Genomic DNA, 18,738 nt, shown 5'->3' on the forward strand with positions numbered 1-18,738 from the left:
TGAGAAGGTGATAGTCGCTATTAAGTACACATAATAATCTCAGATCAGTAAATACTTATGAGTGGCCGTCATAAACAATATTTTTTTAACATATGTTTTATTGACATTTTGGTCATATCGAATGTAGGGTATTGCAAGAAAAAATATTGTGGATATTGTTGAACATGTTCTTGTTATAAACATGGGTTTTTATTTTCCATTGGAATAGAAAGGCTGGAGTAGCTTTCTCGAAATATTTTATAATAACCTCATTAAACTATGATTTTTATGTCCTAAATTTCAGCCTTTAATGCATGTTATATTGAGTTTGAATCTAGGAGTCAACTGTCCATCCAACCACCTCCCAACTTTGAGCTCTCAGAATAAGTTGACATAAGTCTTAAACATGAAGCATAATAAGAATATGTTGTGGTTAGAAGTTTTTGACAATATTCATTTGACATGACTTTGAAAATCGAAACATTCTTAAACAAAAAGAATCAAACAGTGAAAACATTGTAAGCATTAAGATGCATATCACCCCCTAGAAAGAGTATAATCAAATCCAAGCATTTCTCAACTTTGCATGAAGGTAAAATTGGCATAAATATGAGTTTTACAAAAGTATAATGGGTTACCTATGACATGGGTTATTCTTTTGTTTCAGAAGGCCTCAAAATGTGGCTGCTTTTGATAGTGGCAAGTCTGATATCTGCACTCGGAACCACACAAGGTTTCCTTGGAAAATTAAACCCTGAAAGCCCTGAAGTGACTATGAATATTGTAAGTTACTGTGGGGGTAGGGAACTATAAAATTAAGACATTATTGTGATTTGCAATCATGTGGGTTTGAGTTTTTATGTGACCAACAATATTTATTACATGCATTTAAAAGGTCAACTAAAAACTTGTGTGTTTTCCTTATCAGAGTCAGATGATTTCTTATTGGGGATATCCAAGTGAAGAATATGAAGTCGTGACTGAAGATGGCTATATCCTTGGGATCAACAGAATTCCTTATGGGAAGGAAAATTCAGAGAATAGAGGTATGCATACCCTTCCCTCCTTCCTTTCCTCTCTTTCCCTTTTAACTTCTTTTATCCTCTCTTTCATTCTTTCTTCCTCCATTCTTTTCTTCATCTTTTCCTTATTTTTTCCTAGTCCTTTTTCTCCTTTTATTTCTTTCTAATAATTTAATACGTCTTGCTCATTCTGGAAATGTAACCTGTATTCCCAGTCTTCAAGGAGATCACTAATGAGCTAGATTAAAAAAAAAAAAGGCAACAGGAATTTATAATAGTATGTGTTAAGGTCAATGCTATTGGGGTGGCGCCTGTGGCTCAAAGGAGTAGGGCGCTGGCCCCATATCCAGGAGGTGGTGGGTTGAAACCCAGCGCCAGCCCCCTCAAAAGGTCAATGCTACTTATGTGCACAGTATGTTAAACTGGAAGTCCTAATGTAGCATCAAACTCAGATAGGGGAAGCCAAGGAAAACTTGCTCTTAGAAATAGCAGCTGACCTGAGACAAGATTAGGAAGAGTTAGCTGGGGTCTGTATGTTGCAGAAGAGAGGATGGGTCCTACTGAAAGCACCTAACCTAGACAAGGGACTCTGAGGAAAGCTTGCTTGTCAGGGCCCAGGACTGGCCAGGTCTCCGGCACAGCTTAGGTAGGTTCCAGACACAGACCACTAAGCTCCCTTGCTCAGGAACAGTTTCTCGTAGGTGCTTGAGGGCTATCTACTTTAGCTGGAGAGAGAGAGAGAGAGAGACAGTATTTAGAGAGAGTAAAGGTCTTCTTAGAACAGATAGCTCTTAGTCTTTAGCAGAGCTTGATAATCTTCAGCAGAGATGCCATGCTGGCGTTCTGCAGGCAGCAGAGGAGTCAGAGTAAGTGGATTCGTGACAGAATGCGCATGCTCCCAACTGCCTTCTCCTCCAGCCTAATATAAGGCTGAGCTCATGCCTCTCAACACCACAGGTGTATGTAGAGACTGCCAATTCACCAATAGCTCTCATCTCCCGAGCTCTCTCATGCTTGTTAGAACCAAATCTCTCTCCATGCCCTCTTCACCAAGGTGTTCCATTACAGGTATTTCCTATAACTCCCACTCCTCCTAGCCATAGGCTATACGGGCTGCTACATTTCCCCCCTTTTTTATATACAAGCAAAATTTTTAATGTGGTAAGGGCAGTTCTTCCTGTTATCTAGCCCTTTTCTTTCTAGGCAAATGATGATAATTATCAGAGTTCAGAATTCCAGGTATGGCCTCTTTAAGTGAGGAAGCCCAACACAGATGTAAACTATTAGGCTGCTAGGGGAAAATGATTGTGCTGTTAATTCCCTTAAAGGTCTTTTTAAATGGAGAAAAAGAAATGATAAATTCTATCAGGAAAAATTTCAGTTAACTGTAGGAACTTTCCTTTGATATTTACTTAACTGGATGAACAAAAAATAACTTTTTCCTTGCAATCTTTGCAAGCAAGGATTTTTCTATTGCTACTCGAGGTACTGAAATCCACCCTTCACAGACCGCAAAAGACTGTTACTCGTGGATTAATGGTTCCACACTTGGCAGTTCCTCTCATGGAACTGTTACTCGTGGTCCAGAAAGTACCACTCTTCACAATTCCTTGATAGCAGAGTTTTTCCTGCTTTCAAGTTGCTTTTCCAGCGAAATTTTTGCCGATTCCAGACTCCTTTTTTCAAATGGAGTTTCCTAGCACAGAGGTGGTTTAACTTTTACTCTTCCCTCCCTTTGTCCTCACCTCTCATAATCTTCCAAAGGCTTCACTTGCTTCCTAGTGACACTCCCCCTTTGGGCCGCGTCCAGTCTCCTTAGCTGGACCCGGTTGTAGTGCACAGACACTGATGAGAGGTTGGTTACCCCTTCACCACGCAGGATAACCTAATATTCCACAAACATTTAATCTAATTATTCTCCATTGTCATCCATTGGTCTGGTTTAATTTCCCCAGTTTTACACTAAGGCACCACAGGTCTAATCAAGCTGGCAGTGTTCCCATGGCATAGAATTGAATTATACTGTTTTTTTCTGAGAATGGTTTGAGATGAAAATATTAAACTGTTTTTTGATTTACCAGTGGGTCCTGATTCTGGCCCAACTGATAATTTCCCTACAATAAAGGTGTTCCATCTTCTATCAAGTTGATAACGGCATTTGTTTGCCCAATGAAAGCTCTGGAGGTTTACATGCTTTTTGTTCCTTTTCCTTAGCATTCAACGTTCTTTTCCCTTTTAAACACTTCTCTCTTACGGCCTAGCTTCCCACATTTACGGCATTTGATGTTAACTGGGGAATTTACCCTCTGATCTTCCAGCTGCCCAATTTGAGATGTCAATATAGCATTTACCTGCTTCTACTATAAGATTCATCTGATCTCTCAACTGTATTTCAACTACTGTATCTCATTTGCCGTGATTTTTCTCTACTGGTTTTTTTCTTTTGGCCTTTTACTTTTTACAATCTTTCCCTTTCAATTCTTACAACCTTTGGCTGCCTTAAAGAGACAGGCGCTCTTTAGCTGTTTATTTTTACTCTGGAGTCTTGTTTTACAAAACTTAACTTCCACTATTTCTTCACCAGCCTCAATCTACCTCAATTCTTTTCTTTTTAAACAGAACTCTTAACTGCCAAAAAGGGATTCGGGCATCGGTCGGTCTCTCAAAAGCTACTTCCTGCTGGCATTGGGCGAAGGTATTAGGGGAAGGCAGTTAGAAGTTCTCTTCCCTAACTTCATAAACTCTTGCAACCTGTTCCCAAACTTTTCTCTTTGCTGTTTTACCAAAGGCTTTTCTCACCCTGAGGCTAAAGGCTTGTTTGCTAAAGATTCTTATCTTCTAGGTCTAGCTTTTCTCTTTTCCTCTTATTTAGAGGCTTTTTTCTGTTTTTCTCTAGCAGCTTCATGGAAGAGGCTAAAGGATTTTACCAGCTTTTTTCCCATAGAAGTAGAATTTGGAAAGAGAAAACGTAGGAAAGAGGAAAAACCCAATGAGAAAGGCCTGCTTTTGGCTGTCTTTCTTAGATATTTCTTTTCCCTCTAAGCATTCCTATTTCTCTTTTTTTTTCTTATTTTGCTAAAGCTTATTTCCCCCTCGGTCCATGTTCACTGAATCCTGCTCACAGCACCATTTGTCAGTGGCGTTCACTGTCCTGCTTCTGACACCACTTGTCAGGGCCCAGGACTGGCCAGGTCTCGGGCCCAGCTTAGGTAGGTTCCGGATGCGGACCACTAAGCTCCCTTGCTCAGGAACAGTTTCTCGTAGGTGCTTGAAAGCTATCTACTTTAGCTGGAGAGAGAGAGAGAGAGACAGAGTATCTTAGAGAGAGTAAAGCAGTCTTCTTTGAACAGATAGATCATAGTCTTTAGCAGAGCTTGGTAATCTTCTGCAGGCAGCAGAGGAGACAGAGTCAGAGTCAGCATGTCCGCGATAGAACGCGCATGCTCCTGACTGCCTACGCCTCCAGCCTAATATAAGGCTGAGCTCGTGCCTCTCACTACCACAGGTGTAGAGACTGCCAATTGACCACTGCTCACATCTCGCGAGCTCTCTCATGCTTGTTAGAACTAAATCTCTCTCCATGCCCTTCTCACCAAGGTGTTCCATTACAGGTATTTCCTATAACTCTCACTCCTCCTAGCCATAGGCTATACAGGCTGCTACACTTGCTCTTAGAAATAGCAGCTGAACTGAGACTTACAGAATTAGGAAGTTAGCTGAGGTGTGTATATTGTAGAGGGGAGGATGGGCCAGCATTTTGAGGGCTATTTCCTAAACAGAGAAAGGTCATTTCTCACTAGTACTATTAAAAATGTATCTTTTTCTTATTGCTCAAAAATTGTGAATTATAAAAATAAAGATTACTCAAACTTCAATGCTCAGAGTCCACCTAAATTAACATTGTGCTGAGTTTCCTTAGAATATAATTTTTGCAATAGTTTCATTGAAATAGAATTGGCATGCAGTAAACCCTATTTAAAGCATGCAATTTGATAAGTTTGGGCACCTAAGAAACCAAGCACCTGAGAAATTATCATTGACATTAAGATAAGATAGTCAAAAATATTCAACTCAAGCAAATGTGTTTGTTTCTAAGCGTATGAAACACTTTCTATCTTCATGTTTACTTACAACAAGGATGAAATTTATGAAGTTATTAAACAATTTTCTTTTTTAGGCCAGAGACCTGTTGTGTTTTTGCAGCATGGTTTGCTCACGTCAGCCACAAACTGGATTTCAAACCTGCCCAACAACAGCCTGGGCTTCATTCTGGCAGACGCTGGTTATGATGTGTGGCTGGGAAACAGCAGAGGAAATACCTGGGCCAGGAAAAATCTCTACTATTCACCAGATTCAGTTGAATTCTGGGCTTTCAGGTAAAGAAAAGGGACAATTAAAAATAAACCATAGGGTTTAAAAAGCATGGGTATTCTCTCCTTCCAATCCAGTCCTATTTTAACAAATTATACTGCAAGTAGGAGGAGAATGAATTCGTTTTTATTCTAATTCCTCCTTGGATTCTTCCATATACCTCATTGCAGGGGTAGCTTTTCCCTCCAACTGTCTGTGATCTTGGTACCCACCAGTACGGGTCCCTGAATATGCTTCCAAGTGGAATGAACAATATGGCGGAAGCAAAGAAATTTATTGCCTGTGGCAAATTTCAAGAGGAATGTCTATATGGATTCAAGAGGGATGTTAAAACCCAGTTGAGAGTGGGAGGCAGCAACCTGAGTGAGTCATCATGAATAGGAGGAGTAGGGAGAATGAAATTCAAATGCTGTGGAGATATTACCAAAGACTTCCCATCACTGACCTCCTTCAGCCTTATTCCTGGAAATTACTGATGGAGGCAGAGAACAGGAGAGAATCTGGCTGATGATACTGAGGCACAAAAGTATTCCCAGAGTTCTAGGAGTTGAAAGAAAACCTGTTATTTCCGAGTGTGGTAAGGAGAGAGAGTGGCATGAGGGCAGACTGAGGTGCTGACGACAGCCAGATCAGGCAGGGCTGTGTGGACAATGGTGAAGGCCTTGGAGCTCACTCTAAGTTCAATGAGAAGCCACAGAAAAGTCTGAAACAGGGGAAAGGCATTCTTTCAATGGTGTGCCTCAACTGGTAGTTGAGCCACCCCTAATGGGGTACTTACCATGGAATACCCATGATGTGCTCAAAGAATATATTTGTTATTTTCAAAATATTGTCCTGGTTGATTTGTAAAGTATAAAGTAGAGAAGAATTGAATTCATACTAAATGGAATTAGAACCCAGCATATAAATGATTATTAAATCTGACATTTCATTTTAGGGATAGACGTCATTCCCAACTACTGATACTATTTTGTTTAGACTGAATCACAGTTGCAATACTGTACTTCAGAAATGATATCAGTTGTTTATAAAAGCCACCCCAAAGGGCACCTGACACCCACTCATTTCTATAAGCAGAAATGTTTATAGAATCTAGTTTCTATTTCCCAGAGGGAGTGCTGACTATAAATGTTTAAATTTTAGAAACTATAACAAAGAAATGTGCTGATTTTTATCTTATCTTTTTTTTTTCTTACAGCTTTGATGAAATGGCTAAATATGATCTTCCAGCCACAATTGACTTTATTGTAAAGAAAACTGGACAGAAAAAGCTGCACTATGTTGGCCATTCTCAGGGCACCACCATTGGTAGGTAGAGGCACTCGATGCCAGGTGGGTTAGTTCTCACAGACGCCTTCCCAGGACTTACAGTAGGTATGCTGCTAGTCACACCAATTGATTCCCAGTCATTCAATGCCTATAATGGCCCAATGACCTAGGGGTGATGATCATTCCTCTCAGGTGGGGAAACCAAAAAAGAGGATAAATAATTTGTGCAAAGTGACATAGGTTATTTCCAACAGGGTGGCTCAACTACCTGGCCAGGCAACCTGACTTCCAGGCCCCATGGTCTGACACATTGTATCATGTGATCTCCGGACTGAGTTTATTCTATTCATTCAACCATATCCATGGGGTACCCATGATGTGCTCAAAGAATATATCAATAAACAGAATAGATTAAAATCTCTGCTTTTGTACCACTTATACTCCAGTGAGAGGAGACAGAGAATAATAACAGAGATTAAAAAGTAAAATATAAAGTACAGTAGAAGCTCCATAGTTGATCACCTCCCTATATTGATCACCTTTTAAGTTGACCTAATTTTAATAGGCTGGACATGTGCCACAAGTACATATCACTACAGTAGGCCTAGTTCCTTCTGTTGATCACTTTTGTATGTTGGTCAGCTTACTACAGTCCCTTGGGTGGTCACCTTACAGAGGTTCTATGTATACTAGATGTCAGTAATACTATGCAGAGGAAATAACTCAGGGAATGGTATTCGAAGTCAGAGGGCTTCCCCAGGGAAGACACACTCCGTGGGCAAAGCCATTGAAAAGGCAGAGGGTGGGCGGCACCTGTGGCTCAAAGGAGTAGGGCGCTAGCCCCATATGCCAGAGGTGGTGGGTTCAAACCCAGCCCAGGCCAAAAACTACAAAAAAAAAAAAAAAAAAAGAAAGAAAGAAAGAAAAGGCAGATGGTGATTCACATCCAACCTGGCAGACTGATGTTCCAGGAAGAGCGAACAGCAAGTGTGAAAAATCTGAAGCTGGAGCACAGCTAGTTTGTTCAAAGAACAGCAGTGAAACTGTGCCCTGTGCGATGAATCAGACAGAGAGAGAGAAGAGGGAGTGAGGAATAAGATCACCGGGGATGGGCAGGGCAGACTGTTCAGGGCTCAGGGACTACTGTAGGGATTTCACCTTTCACTGAGGGAAAAGGTAACACAGAGGATTTTGAACAGAGGAGTAACAGGATCCCTCTGTCAGTAGGCGGGAAAGGGCAGGAGCAGAGAACCAGCTGGAGGACCCACGCTTGCAGTAACATATGCAGTAAATGGTGGAGACCTGGGTGGGAGGTGAGGGCGCTGTGGGGATAATGATAGATGGGCAGCTTCTAGGTACAATTTTAAAACATACTTTGGAAGTAGAGCCAACAGGATTTGCTGACATATTGGATATGAGGTACGAGAGATAAATAGGAGTCCAGGGGGGTGATCAGGTTTGTGGCTTGAGCACAGGAGATGATGGGATGTCACTAACTGAGCTGAGGAGGCCTGTGGGAAGAGCTGGTGTGACGTGGCGAGCAGGAGCTCAGTTTGCGTCCGCTAAGCGTTAGGTGCCTGTTGAAGATTTCACGTGGAAGTGCCAGGCAGTCCGATCAGGAGTTCAAGGGAGAGAACTGGGTTGAAAATACAAGACAGGAGTCACTGGGAGGAGAGCAGGGAATTAATGGCGATGGTGGCATACAGTAAGCCAGGAGTGTCTGGTGTTCTGGAAATCAAGGGAAGAAAGTGTTGTAAGAAGGAGAATCTGGGCAACTGTGGAAAAATCTTACTGATAATGCAGTCAGAAAACTGCCTGGAAGTTACAGGGCACTTTTATAATGGCAGCTGTGGTGGAGGGGTTGAGGTAAAGGCATAATCAAGCAAGTTCAGGAGAGCACGAGAGATGCCGTAAATAGAAGAGTAGGGTGGAAGTGGGGGGGATTGGGGGGGTCACAGGCTTTTTGTTGATCCTCAACATGTCTTTATGCTGATCCTTACTCTCAAATGACAACCTTGTTTTGGACCACAGTTCCCAGCAATCTGAATATTCAACACAAACACATTTACAGGAAAGTATTTAAAATTGATGATGGTAGTCTGTGAAAGCTTTCTTCTGAGAACTGCTTGCTCATCCTAAAGCCTAGAGCTCAACTGTAGAATTTTAGACTGAGAAAACAGCTTCCTAATGTCCCTGGTATTATAGGCCAAGTTCCCAAAGTGAGGATTAGCACTCAGGATGTTTTTGAGAGAAACAATTTTTTTTTGCAGTTCTCGGCCAGGGCCAGTTTTGAACCCCCACCTCTGGTATATGGGGCAGGTGCCCTACTCACTGAGCCACTGGCACCACCCTAGACAAACACTTTTAGAAGGGCAAAACACAGGCCTGCCAGAGGGAGAAGCTGTATTTTAAAGCGGCTCTCAAGACCTCAGCTCCTCAGAGTCTTCCCTAGTGGGGCTGGGAGCCCGGTCTCTTTGCTGGCTTGCTGACCAGCCATGAGGTACAGGCTACCTGGGGAAGGGAGCATGACCCCAGGGGCAGAGGCCAGATCAGAGAGGGCTCACAGCTGAGGGCTGTCAGCCGCAGCTTCCCCTGCAGGTGGGGTTGACTAAAAGCCTCAGACTTGAAGGGGGATCTGGGCAGAATAACATCACTGACACAGGGTCAACATCAATTCACGATCCTTTGTTAAAAAGCGAGACATTTTCAAGACTTCCAGAATTTATTCTTTAATTTCCAAAACTCTACAAAAATTCTGCCATTTGGGGATGGAAATCCATATCAAGCTCTGACATACTCCCCTGACGCATGAAACAGCATGTATTGAACATTGTCTAATCTTTTCTTGATGGTCTAAGGTTATAAAATTATTGTGTTGAGATGCAATACTGCAGTTTCCTTAGAATTTATTGAGGTAAGTAGACTGCTTATTCTGAAACCTATTTAACTGCAACTACTCTGTTATTCTTTGGAGTGATTTGAATTTTGAACACTCCATTCTTCTTTCTCACTACTCATTGCTCATAAATATCCAGAAGTCACTTCTGCTTCCAAATTTACATCTTCCAATCTTCTGTGTGTTGGGAAGTTACTTAAGTACTCCTGTTAGAATTGGAACTGAAGTAGGATGATGTTGATTCTGAGAAGCACTGGAGAAGTCACCTTTTGGCACTCACTTAGGCTACCCATGTGTGAGTCCTGCTTGGTCTGGGTTAAGGCATTGTAATCTACAATATTAAGGCAACTTGATAAAGAACCCGATAATAAATACAGTGAACTTGGAATCACTGTACAGTGATCTATTCCTGAAATAGAATCAGGCTGAATATTTTATAGATGTTTAGATATGAAGAGTTTTTTTTTTTTTCAGGTCTTTCTCAAGTCTCACCAATGTATGTCATTATTAATAGTGGAAGGGCTTGTAGTATGCAATTAGACTGTAGAGAGTTTAACTTAATAACGACTCGATTACATCCTAGGCTGCTAATATACTACTGTTCATAAAACCAATTAATTACAGACAGAGGCGGAGTACATACATTGTGCATAGATGTTTGAATTCTCTTGGGTCCTCATTTATCAGGCATTTACTATGTGCCGAGTATCATGGTCAATTCTTTACAAGCTTCACCTCCTTTCGTTCCTAAACAACCTAAGGAAGCACTCAGTATTATCCTCTGATTTCACATGAGGAAACAGGATCTTAGAATTTAGGTGATGTGCTTGAGGTCAAAAAACTAACAAACCAGAGCTAGGATTCAATTCCAGTTTGGTTATGTTTTGAACTCACGCCTGTAATCTTTCCACTTATATACTCTACACATGTTAAGTGTTGACTATCTCATTACAATTCATCAAAACCTATATGTAGTTTAAATAACAATTTTTGTAACCATATGGTTATCCTAAATTAGGCGTATTTTCTCAGGTCGTAAGTGTGAGTTTGTTTAAAATTATAATAAACGTAAAGTTTATTATAATTTTTAAAAAAGTTCTAGCCTTATGACCTATGGAAAATCTACGAAATAAAACAAATACACTAAAATATTTTGAACCAGCAAAAGTGCCAGTTTCTGTTTGTCTCATATGCCATCCTGAGTAAGTCCAAGATAATGTTACACTTGTAGAAACAAAACCAAACCCTCTCATTCCTTAACCAGTCCCTTGTCCTACTTCAGGTTTCATCGCCTTTTCTACCAATCCCAAGCTGGCTGAAAGAATCAAAACCTTTTATGCACTAGCTCCAGTTGCCACTGCAAAGTATACAAAAAGCCTTTTGAACAAGCTCACACTTATTCCTCCATTCCTCTTCAAGGTATGTAATTTTCCTTAATTAAATGAATCTAAGACACCTGATTACCCATGTATTTCAAAGTGATGGAAAGGGGAACAAAGACACCTGTGGACAATCAAAATTAGAATCCAAATGAGACTGTACATGTTTATGTTATTTCTTCAATAGCATTGGCCATGTCTGAATCCCCTGTACAGACTTTGAGATCCCCATTTGTTCCTCTGTTCTTCACTAGGTTTCCATGGGTTCACAGCTCCTGGGAGAGGTTTGGCTCCTTCATGGGCATTTCACTTACCAAGCATTCTACCTAGCAGCGTCAAGGCTGTGATTTCACTCTTGGAGCAGCGAAGGGGAAATAGAAACAAAATAGTCAAATACATAACCTAATTTACCAAGGGGTATGGAAACTGGAAAGAGGAGGGGAAGGAAAGGGGGGAGGGAAAGGAAAGGAAAAGGAGAAAGAAGAAAGATGCCAATGGTTCAGTGAGGCAAACACCTGGACACTCCTCATCAGATACTCTTGGCTTTCCTAAAAGCATCTGCCTCCTCTTTAAGTGGGGATTTCAGTAAACCATAAATATACCATATACAGTAGACATACATGGTAGGGAATTATTAATAATCTGTATTTTTCCCAGTGCATAATATCCCAATTCTCCCATTTGCTGAAACCCCCCTGCCCCCTCCCAACACACACACAGGTTCCTTTAGGAGAATGGTTTAGGCTCAGGCTCTAATATGTAATGATGCCATTTCCTTCTGTACTTTTGTACTGTCCATTCCTTTTCACCCTGTGCTAATAGGTATGTCTACAGCCTAAGAGACTTGACCTACAGTCAACTACATTTGTAAAACTATTATTCAGAATCTGAAATTCTGTGATGACTTTGAGTATATTACCTGGTGCTGCACAGATCCAGAACTTATTTCCTACCTGTACTCAGATTTTCTGATAGGCAATGGAGAGGGTGGTTAAAACAACAAAAAACAAGCAAAAAAATCTCCACTAGACCTCAAGTCAGAGGCTTGAGTCAGGATTCTAGGTAAAATGCAGTTATAATTAGCTCAAAACCATGACTTAAATGACTTATATTAATCTCCTGTTTCCTCATGCAGAAAATGGAGATAACAAAATGTTTGCCTTTCTCAAACAGAGTTGGGGCAAGTGCAAAGGGCCAATCCTTTCAATTCTGCAACTGAGCTTCATTGCCTTCTTAATGACTTTGCTGAAAATATGGCTCTGAGTCACTATTTCTCCTCCTGATCTTTTCACAATTTATTAGTGAGATCACACATCTTGGCACCTAATTAGGACAGTCTGCCATGTTGTTTTATTATTTTATTCCATAGCTCCTAATATCACAACTAGATTATAACTCTTTGTGTTGTACACTTCCTCTTAAAGCCATTGCAGTTATTAATGCAACAAAAAAAGATAGCCAATATTGCTGTCTGCCCTGTCCCTTTCACAACTTATTGGGAGAATTCAATGGAAGTATTGGAAACTCCTAAAACAAAGTATGATAATAAAAACATATCAGCCTAATAAACAGCTGTAGAAGTAGACCAGATAAATCAGTCTTTTCTACGGTTTCATGGCTGCAACTCTCTAATGATACTTTTATTTTTCAGATTATATTTGGTAGCAAAATATTCTTCCCACACAACTTCTTTGACCAATTTCTTGCTACTGAAGTGTGCTCCCGCCAGACCCTGAATCTCCTTTGCAGCAACGCCTTATTTATCATCTGTGGATTTGACAATAAAAACTTGAATGTGGTTTGTATGCATTGAGATTTCTATATTTTGAGCATCTTTGATTACTTGTTTCATCATTACTCAGAGATGGTAGTTTATAAGAATGAGTAATAGCTTCAGAATGGTGTCCATGATCTCCTGATAAACCCAAAAGAAATTGCAAATCATTGCTCTCAATTTTGTCACCCTCACTTCCTTTCTCTCACCCGAGTTGATCCTAAAGTAAATAAACATGTAGGGAAAAAATCACAACTCACTACTCACCCCTAAATAACTGGTGTGACATTTAAATTCTGAGAGATAAGGAACTGAACCATATATTTTGGCAGGCTTCTCTGGGCAAAAATGTCTTGGCATTGAATAAATGTTCTTATAAATATTTTAATGCTGATAATCATCCCCATAAACTTTATAAAGCATATTTCAGAGTTAGTATTTATGTAGGACCTTGTCTGTTTTCTTTATCTGCCTTTTATTACTTGTTTTGCATTAAGTTAGGTTTTTAAAACATTTGTGACAAAACGCGTTATCATTAAGTAGCTAAGAGTATAGACTCGGGCCAGCCTAAATTCAAATCCTACCTTTACAATGGACTTGAACTCCTCTATCTCGGTTTTCTCATTCACAGGATGGGTTATCGCGAAGCTATAATGAGCTAATATATGGAAAGCGCAAAGAACATAGTGCAAAGCCTATAGAGCACAGTGCCCAGTACTATCATGTTTTGCTACTATTCTTACTCTTATACATAGACAACAATCCTTACTCCAAACTATCAGTTTAGTTACATACCCTTGAACACCTAAGATAATCAAGTTCATGGACAAGAAGGCATAATTGTACATAGTGTTGCAGTTACTGGGAACTGAGAGGTGAAAAAGACAGGCGAGGACCCTGGCTCAGCGGAAATCAGGGAGACTCAGTTCTCTTTCTCAATGCTAGTGAATATACAGAGGAAAGTTTTCCATTATCCCCCACTTCAGATGATAAATGAGGACTTTTCTTCTCTTAGAAAGTAGTTCCTCTCCAGGATTCTGGAGATGTTTGTCACCTATGGAGACCAATGGTATAGCCTGTGTTCAATATCCTAAGAACAGGCAGTACAGAACACTGTATTCAACCAAGAAGAGCCTTATTTTGAAAAGAATAGTAAAATAGAGATACAGAGAACAAAGGAAATCAAAGATTTTATCTTCTTCAGAAGAGAAACTTGAGTCTGCTATGAAGGTGGTCAGTTGGACTCTGGCCATAGTCTTCTATATTAGTGGCCTTCAGAGCCACTATGAACCAGCCAAGGCAATCTGACAAGGAGACTTCAGTTTACTTTCTGGGGTCTTGGCAAGATGTACTAGGGCCCTGATAAAATAGAATAATTGGAAAATAATGACTGTATGATGTTACCATCTCATGTATGCTATTGTTCTGCAAAGCAAGAAGCCTGTGTGTGAATATTTAACCTACTGCACTCTGTGCAGTTAGACTCAGTGATCTACAGTCTCTGGATCCATCTGTGTGGCTCTGGACATTTCTTTGAGCCTCAATTTTCATTTTGATAAAATGGAAATAATAAGCTCTCTTGGTTGAACTCTACAAATTAGAAGTACACACGCAACTACACTTTTAAAACCCTAAAGTGAAATACAAATGTACTGCTTATCTTCTTCCACTAAATACTGCCCTTAAATACTTAATTTGAATTAGAAAATGTAGATCTTAGCTGTCTTTGAGAAACTGAATATGTGTCTGTGTCGGTAAACGTGTGTGTGCTCTATTTCTAGAGTCGTTTGGATGTGTACCTAGCACATAATCCAGCAGGAACTTCTGTCCAAAACATCTTCCACTGGACACAGGTAGAATTTTTCAGATGCTGTTAAAACCTATTTGTGGGCTTGAACACTTTGCACTTTACCTAAAGCACATTCTTAAAATATTCTGTGAAATGCACCCGGCAGGTAATTTCTCTGGCATATGACTACTGTGTAAAACTACCTATAAATCCACGTGAATAAAAATTTTATAAGAACAGTCACTTTGGGAGGCAAAGAAATGAATTTTTTTTATGACTTGGCATGCAAGGAAAATTATTTCAAGCAATGCTTCGTTGAAATTTACATAAATGCCTTGTCCTAGATGATGAATAGTCTTTTTATGGAATGAGAAAAATATTTTAATAATTGTTGAAATTAAACATAAACTACATGGGAAGGTTCAAATTTTATTTTTCACATAATAAGGAGAATTTTTATTTTCTAATGTTTTAAATGTCTCTGCAATAGGCTGTTGAGTCTGGAAAATTCCAAGCTTTCAATTGGGGAAGCCCGGTTCAAAACATGATGCACTATAATCAGGTAAGCTTCTAAAAGAGAAATCATTTGCATTTGGAAAGACAAAACGAGCAAAGGTTAAAGAAGAAATTATGTGAACCATCCATCTATTTTCTAAAAGGAATGCTGATACACATATCAAGTCTCCATTCCCTCTGCAGGACTGTGTTCGTGCCCCAGCAGCTGGGCTTGTTTGAGCTGCCCTTGAAGTACCACACCCTCACACCTGACACACTTACCAGAATTTATCAACAGCCAGTGACATTACACAGACCCTCCCTGTATCCCAGTTCCCAGCACCCTGTTCTTTCCTTTCTGAAGTACAATTGATTGATACAGTAAACTAATAATTCTACCTATTCATGAGATAGAACTGGAATTTCTGGTCTTTGAAACAATATCCTCCTCTTTGTTAAGCGCCAAAGGAGTGATTTGGCTGGAATACATTCCCATATAGAAGAAGAAGAGTGTACTTGCAGGTCAAGGCCAGAATATTTTTTAGTAAGCAAGGGCCTTGTGGCACAGGCAGACATACTGAGCAGTCCTCACACTGGGGCTTGTTCAAAGTACTTGGACCAAGAACTTGGACTTTAGTGTTCATCTTATTTGCAGTCAGTATCAGTTTGGGTGATAATTTCTTCCTATCTCTACTCACTCAGACTTTGAAAGTTGTTGGTAGGATTTAATTTGATAATATCTATAAGCCCTTAGCTGGGGGTAAACTCTCAGATTATCCCTGACTTATTTTGAACAAGGAAAATGGCTACATTATTTTATATCATCTGTTCTTCCACTTTACCCCCCATTCAATCTTTCCATCCAAGTGGCAGCTGAACAAATCTATTAATTTTCATATGTTTTCATGATGTAAAACTTAGAAGGAATTTGTATGTGTTGATAACAATGTCCAATGTGTAAAGAAGATGTTCTCATTTATTTTGAATTTTTGATGTCTTTAAAGACATTTTCAGAATACCATTTCAAACTTTTCTTGACAACATTTTTTCCCCAACCATCACCTTCTCAAACCACCAGTCTTGCTTTGAACCTCTATATCTCTTGGCTTCCAATACTAGTAATCAGAGAACTTGGTCTTAGAGGGTCAGACCTGGAATATCCAGTACCCAAGTCCACTCTCCTTCCAACCTAGCCAATAACAGTTCAGACTGATCTTCAACTAACTGAAGCAGTGACGCTAATGTAAGAGACAGAGCTAGCAGCAAAGTAACTCTTTCAACACCAGGAGTAAAAGAAAGTAGGTTTATGATTATGGATATTCCCCTCATTATTTCATTTTCTCGAATACATAGGGAATATAATAGAAAGGGTTAAAATATTAGGGAAATTATGTATGATAAAATATTTTGCTATGGCAAGTTGGCTGTTAGGTAAGGTAAGAATACAGAAACTTTTAGTATGTTGAGTTGCTATTCTTGAAATCTGATTAAAAAAACCAATGAAATTTTGTCTGGGCAGCCAGAAAATGGGAGATAATGCTCTTGTTCCATTTTGTGCTTTACAACCCTCTTTAAAATATCTATGTGGGCTCAGTGCCTGTGGCTCAAGTGGCTAAGGCGCCAGCCACATACACCTAAGATGGTGGGTTCGAATCCAGCCCAAGCCCACCAAACAACAATGATGGCTGCAACCAAAAAATAGCCGGGTGTTGTGGTGGGCACCTGTAGTCCCAGCTACTTGGAAGGCTGAGGCAAGAGACTCACTTGAGCCCAGGAGTTGGCGGTTGCTGTGAGCTATGATGCCATGGCATTCTACCCAGCTTGAGGCTCTGTCTCAAAAAAATAAATAAACAAATAAAATGTCTATGCAAATGGTCATTTCTAGAAATAGAAAATAGGTTGATAATACCTTTTCTCAGAATTTGAAGAAATACTTTGTACCATCAGATAAGTATTCAATAAATACAACTCCTTAACGGAACTGACTGGCTTACCCACTACCCATCCTGAGAAGTCAATACAAAGCCAAAATAAATGACTCAGGGCATTTTGAAGAGATTATTCTTTAAAGTGTTTGAGCAAAAACAATCTATTATAATTAGAATTTAATCAAATCCACCTCCTTCAGCTTGAGCCGAAATCAATGTGTTAACACAAGTCTAAGAGTTGTTATCGGAAGCCTCGCTATTCAGAGTGTGGTGTGGAACCACCAATATGGCTTCATCTATGGTGGCAGGATTGTGACCTCTTCAGAATGTCCATTTTTACAACATACCCATGTGATTGGCAGGTCCGTTAGAGTTTGAAAAGCACTGATGTAAAACATATTGCATCCACTGTGCTCTGTGGATAAAGAGAGCTTTCTCTGAGCAATCCCTCTTAAAATTTACTCATAAAACTAAGTTAGTTAATGTTCTGCAAAATACCTAAAGACTATATCTTGGGTTTAAAGTGTGGTTACTGACACTCTGGTTCTTTCCCTTGTATTTTTTAGCCCACACCTCCCTACTACAATCTGACAGCCATGAACGTGCCCATTGCTGTGTGGAGTGGTGGCAATGACTGGCTGGCGGACCCCCGAGACGTTGCCCTTCTGCTTCCCAAACTCTCGAATCTCATTTACCACAAGGAGATACCTTTTTACAATCACTTGGATTTTATCTGGGCAATAGATGCCCCTCAAGAAATTTACAATGAAATTGTTTCTATGATGGCAGAAGATAAAAAGTAGTTCTGGATTCAAAGAATTATCCATTCATTTTTTTTCCAAAATCTCTTTCTCTCTCATGTGTAATTTCCTGTAGTGTTGAAAATGCAGTGCTTCTTTCTGTAATTTTGACTTTAGAAATATATGGCATCAATAAACTTCTGATTGGTCATTTTGAATTTTTTTTCACTTTAGAGAAATTTCATTTTTCACTTGGAAATTTATCTAGAAACACCTGAGAGGCTGGTGAAGTTCCTTTTCAATTTCTCTTTTACATTCAACTTAGATGATAAGCCATGAACCATGAGTATTGCTAAAAGACAGTGCTGGGGCTGTTGACTCCTCTTGGGTAGCTTGATACCAAGTACCTGTTTTCTATTGTTGAATCTCAATCTCTGTATCCGTATGGTGGGAATATCACTTGTTCTTTTGCATGTTTAATCTCATGAAAAGTCCAGTTGAGATATAAACCAAATTGAGGTCAGCTTATTTTCACTTCCTAGGAAGAGGATACAACCTCAGTCCCAATTTAGGAAGCTGGAAGGGTAAACGTTGTGCTCTAATATTACCACCATTGTGCCCTCATCATCTTGGGTCCTTAAGTGTAGCCTTTTGAGGGAATCTGAATTTTATGGAGTAAACTTATATTGAAAGGGGTGCAGCAGAGAAAGGTGAAGCTTTTCTTGCCTCTTTTGGTGCTTGCTTATAAAAGAATAATCTTGAAGTCAAAAGGCTGCAGGTTTTGCATATCCTCGTCTCCTTGTCTCACATATTTTAGATTACAGGACCCTGAAGAACGTATGCTCACTGTGTGAGTGTGTGTATATGTGTGCCTGTGTGTAGACACTATATTTGTAAATAAGTATAATTAAAAATACATATTTATATGTGCAGGCATATTTTATATGTAATATTTATAATATACACATACATAAAATTTTATTTACCCACTTTTCACTGAGAATGTACACAGACATAGGCATGCAATCAGAAAAAGAATTACATTTCCTTTGATAACTCTCCCGCCCAAGAATTTCCATCATCTAATATACCTTTT

At 39.7% G+C, this 18,738-nt stretch overlaps 1 protein-coding gene across 2 annotated transcripts; it reads left to right on the plus strand.

Annotated features, from left to right (window-relative positions):
- Nucleotides 1-624: 624 nt before the first annotated feature.
- Nucleotides 625-17,839, plus strand: LIPF (lipase F, gastric type). 2 transcript variants are annotated; one of them, XM_023509564.1, is made up of 9 exons: nucleotides 625-762; nucleotides 908-1,025; nucleotides 5,179-5,377; nucleotides 6,571-6,680; nucleotides 10,820-10,956; nucleotides 12,568-12,714; nucleotides 14,472-14,543; nucleotides 14,970-15,041; nucleotides 17,469-17,839. In XM_023509564.1, exons 1-9 carry the CDS (start codon nucleotides 625-627, stop codon nucleotides 17,703-17,705), a joined length of 1,230 nt encoding a protein of 409 aa, XP_023365332.1. In that variant the 3' UTR covers nucleotides 17,706-17,839. The 2 variants fall into 2 exon arrangements, with proteins under 2 accessions (XP_023365332.1, XP_003783729.1); XM_003783681.2 differs by having other exon boundaries at nucleotides 658-762; nucleotides 5,278-5,377.
- The last annotated feature ends 899 nt before the right edge of the window (nucleotides 17,840-18,738 follow it).

Source organism: Otolemur garnettii, unplaced genomic scaffold (assembly GCF_000181295.1).
Source record: "Otolemur garnettii isolate 467f Iridium unplaced genomic scaffold, OtoGar3 scaffold00008, whole genome shotgun sequence".
Lineage (NCBI taxonomy): Eukaryota > Metazoa > Chordata > Mammalia > Primates > Galagidae > Otolemur > Otolemur garnettii.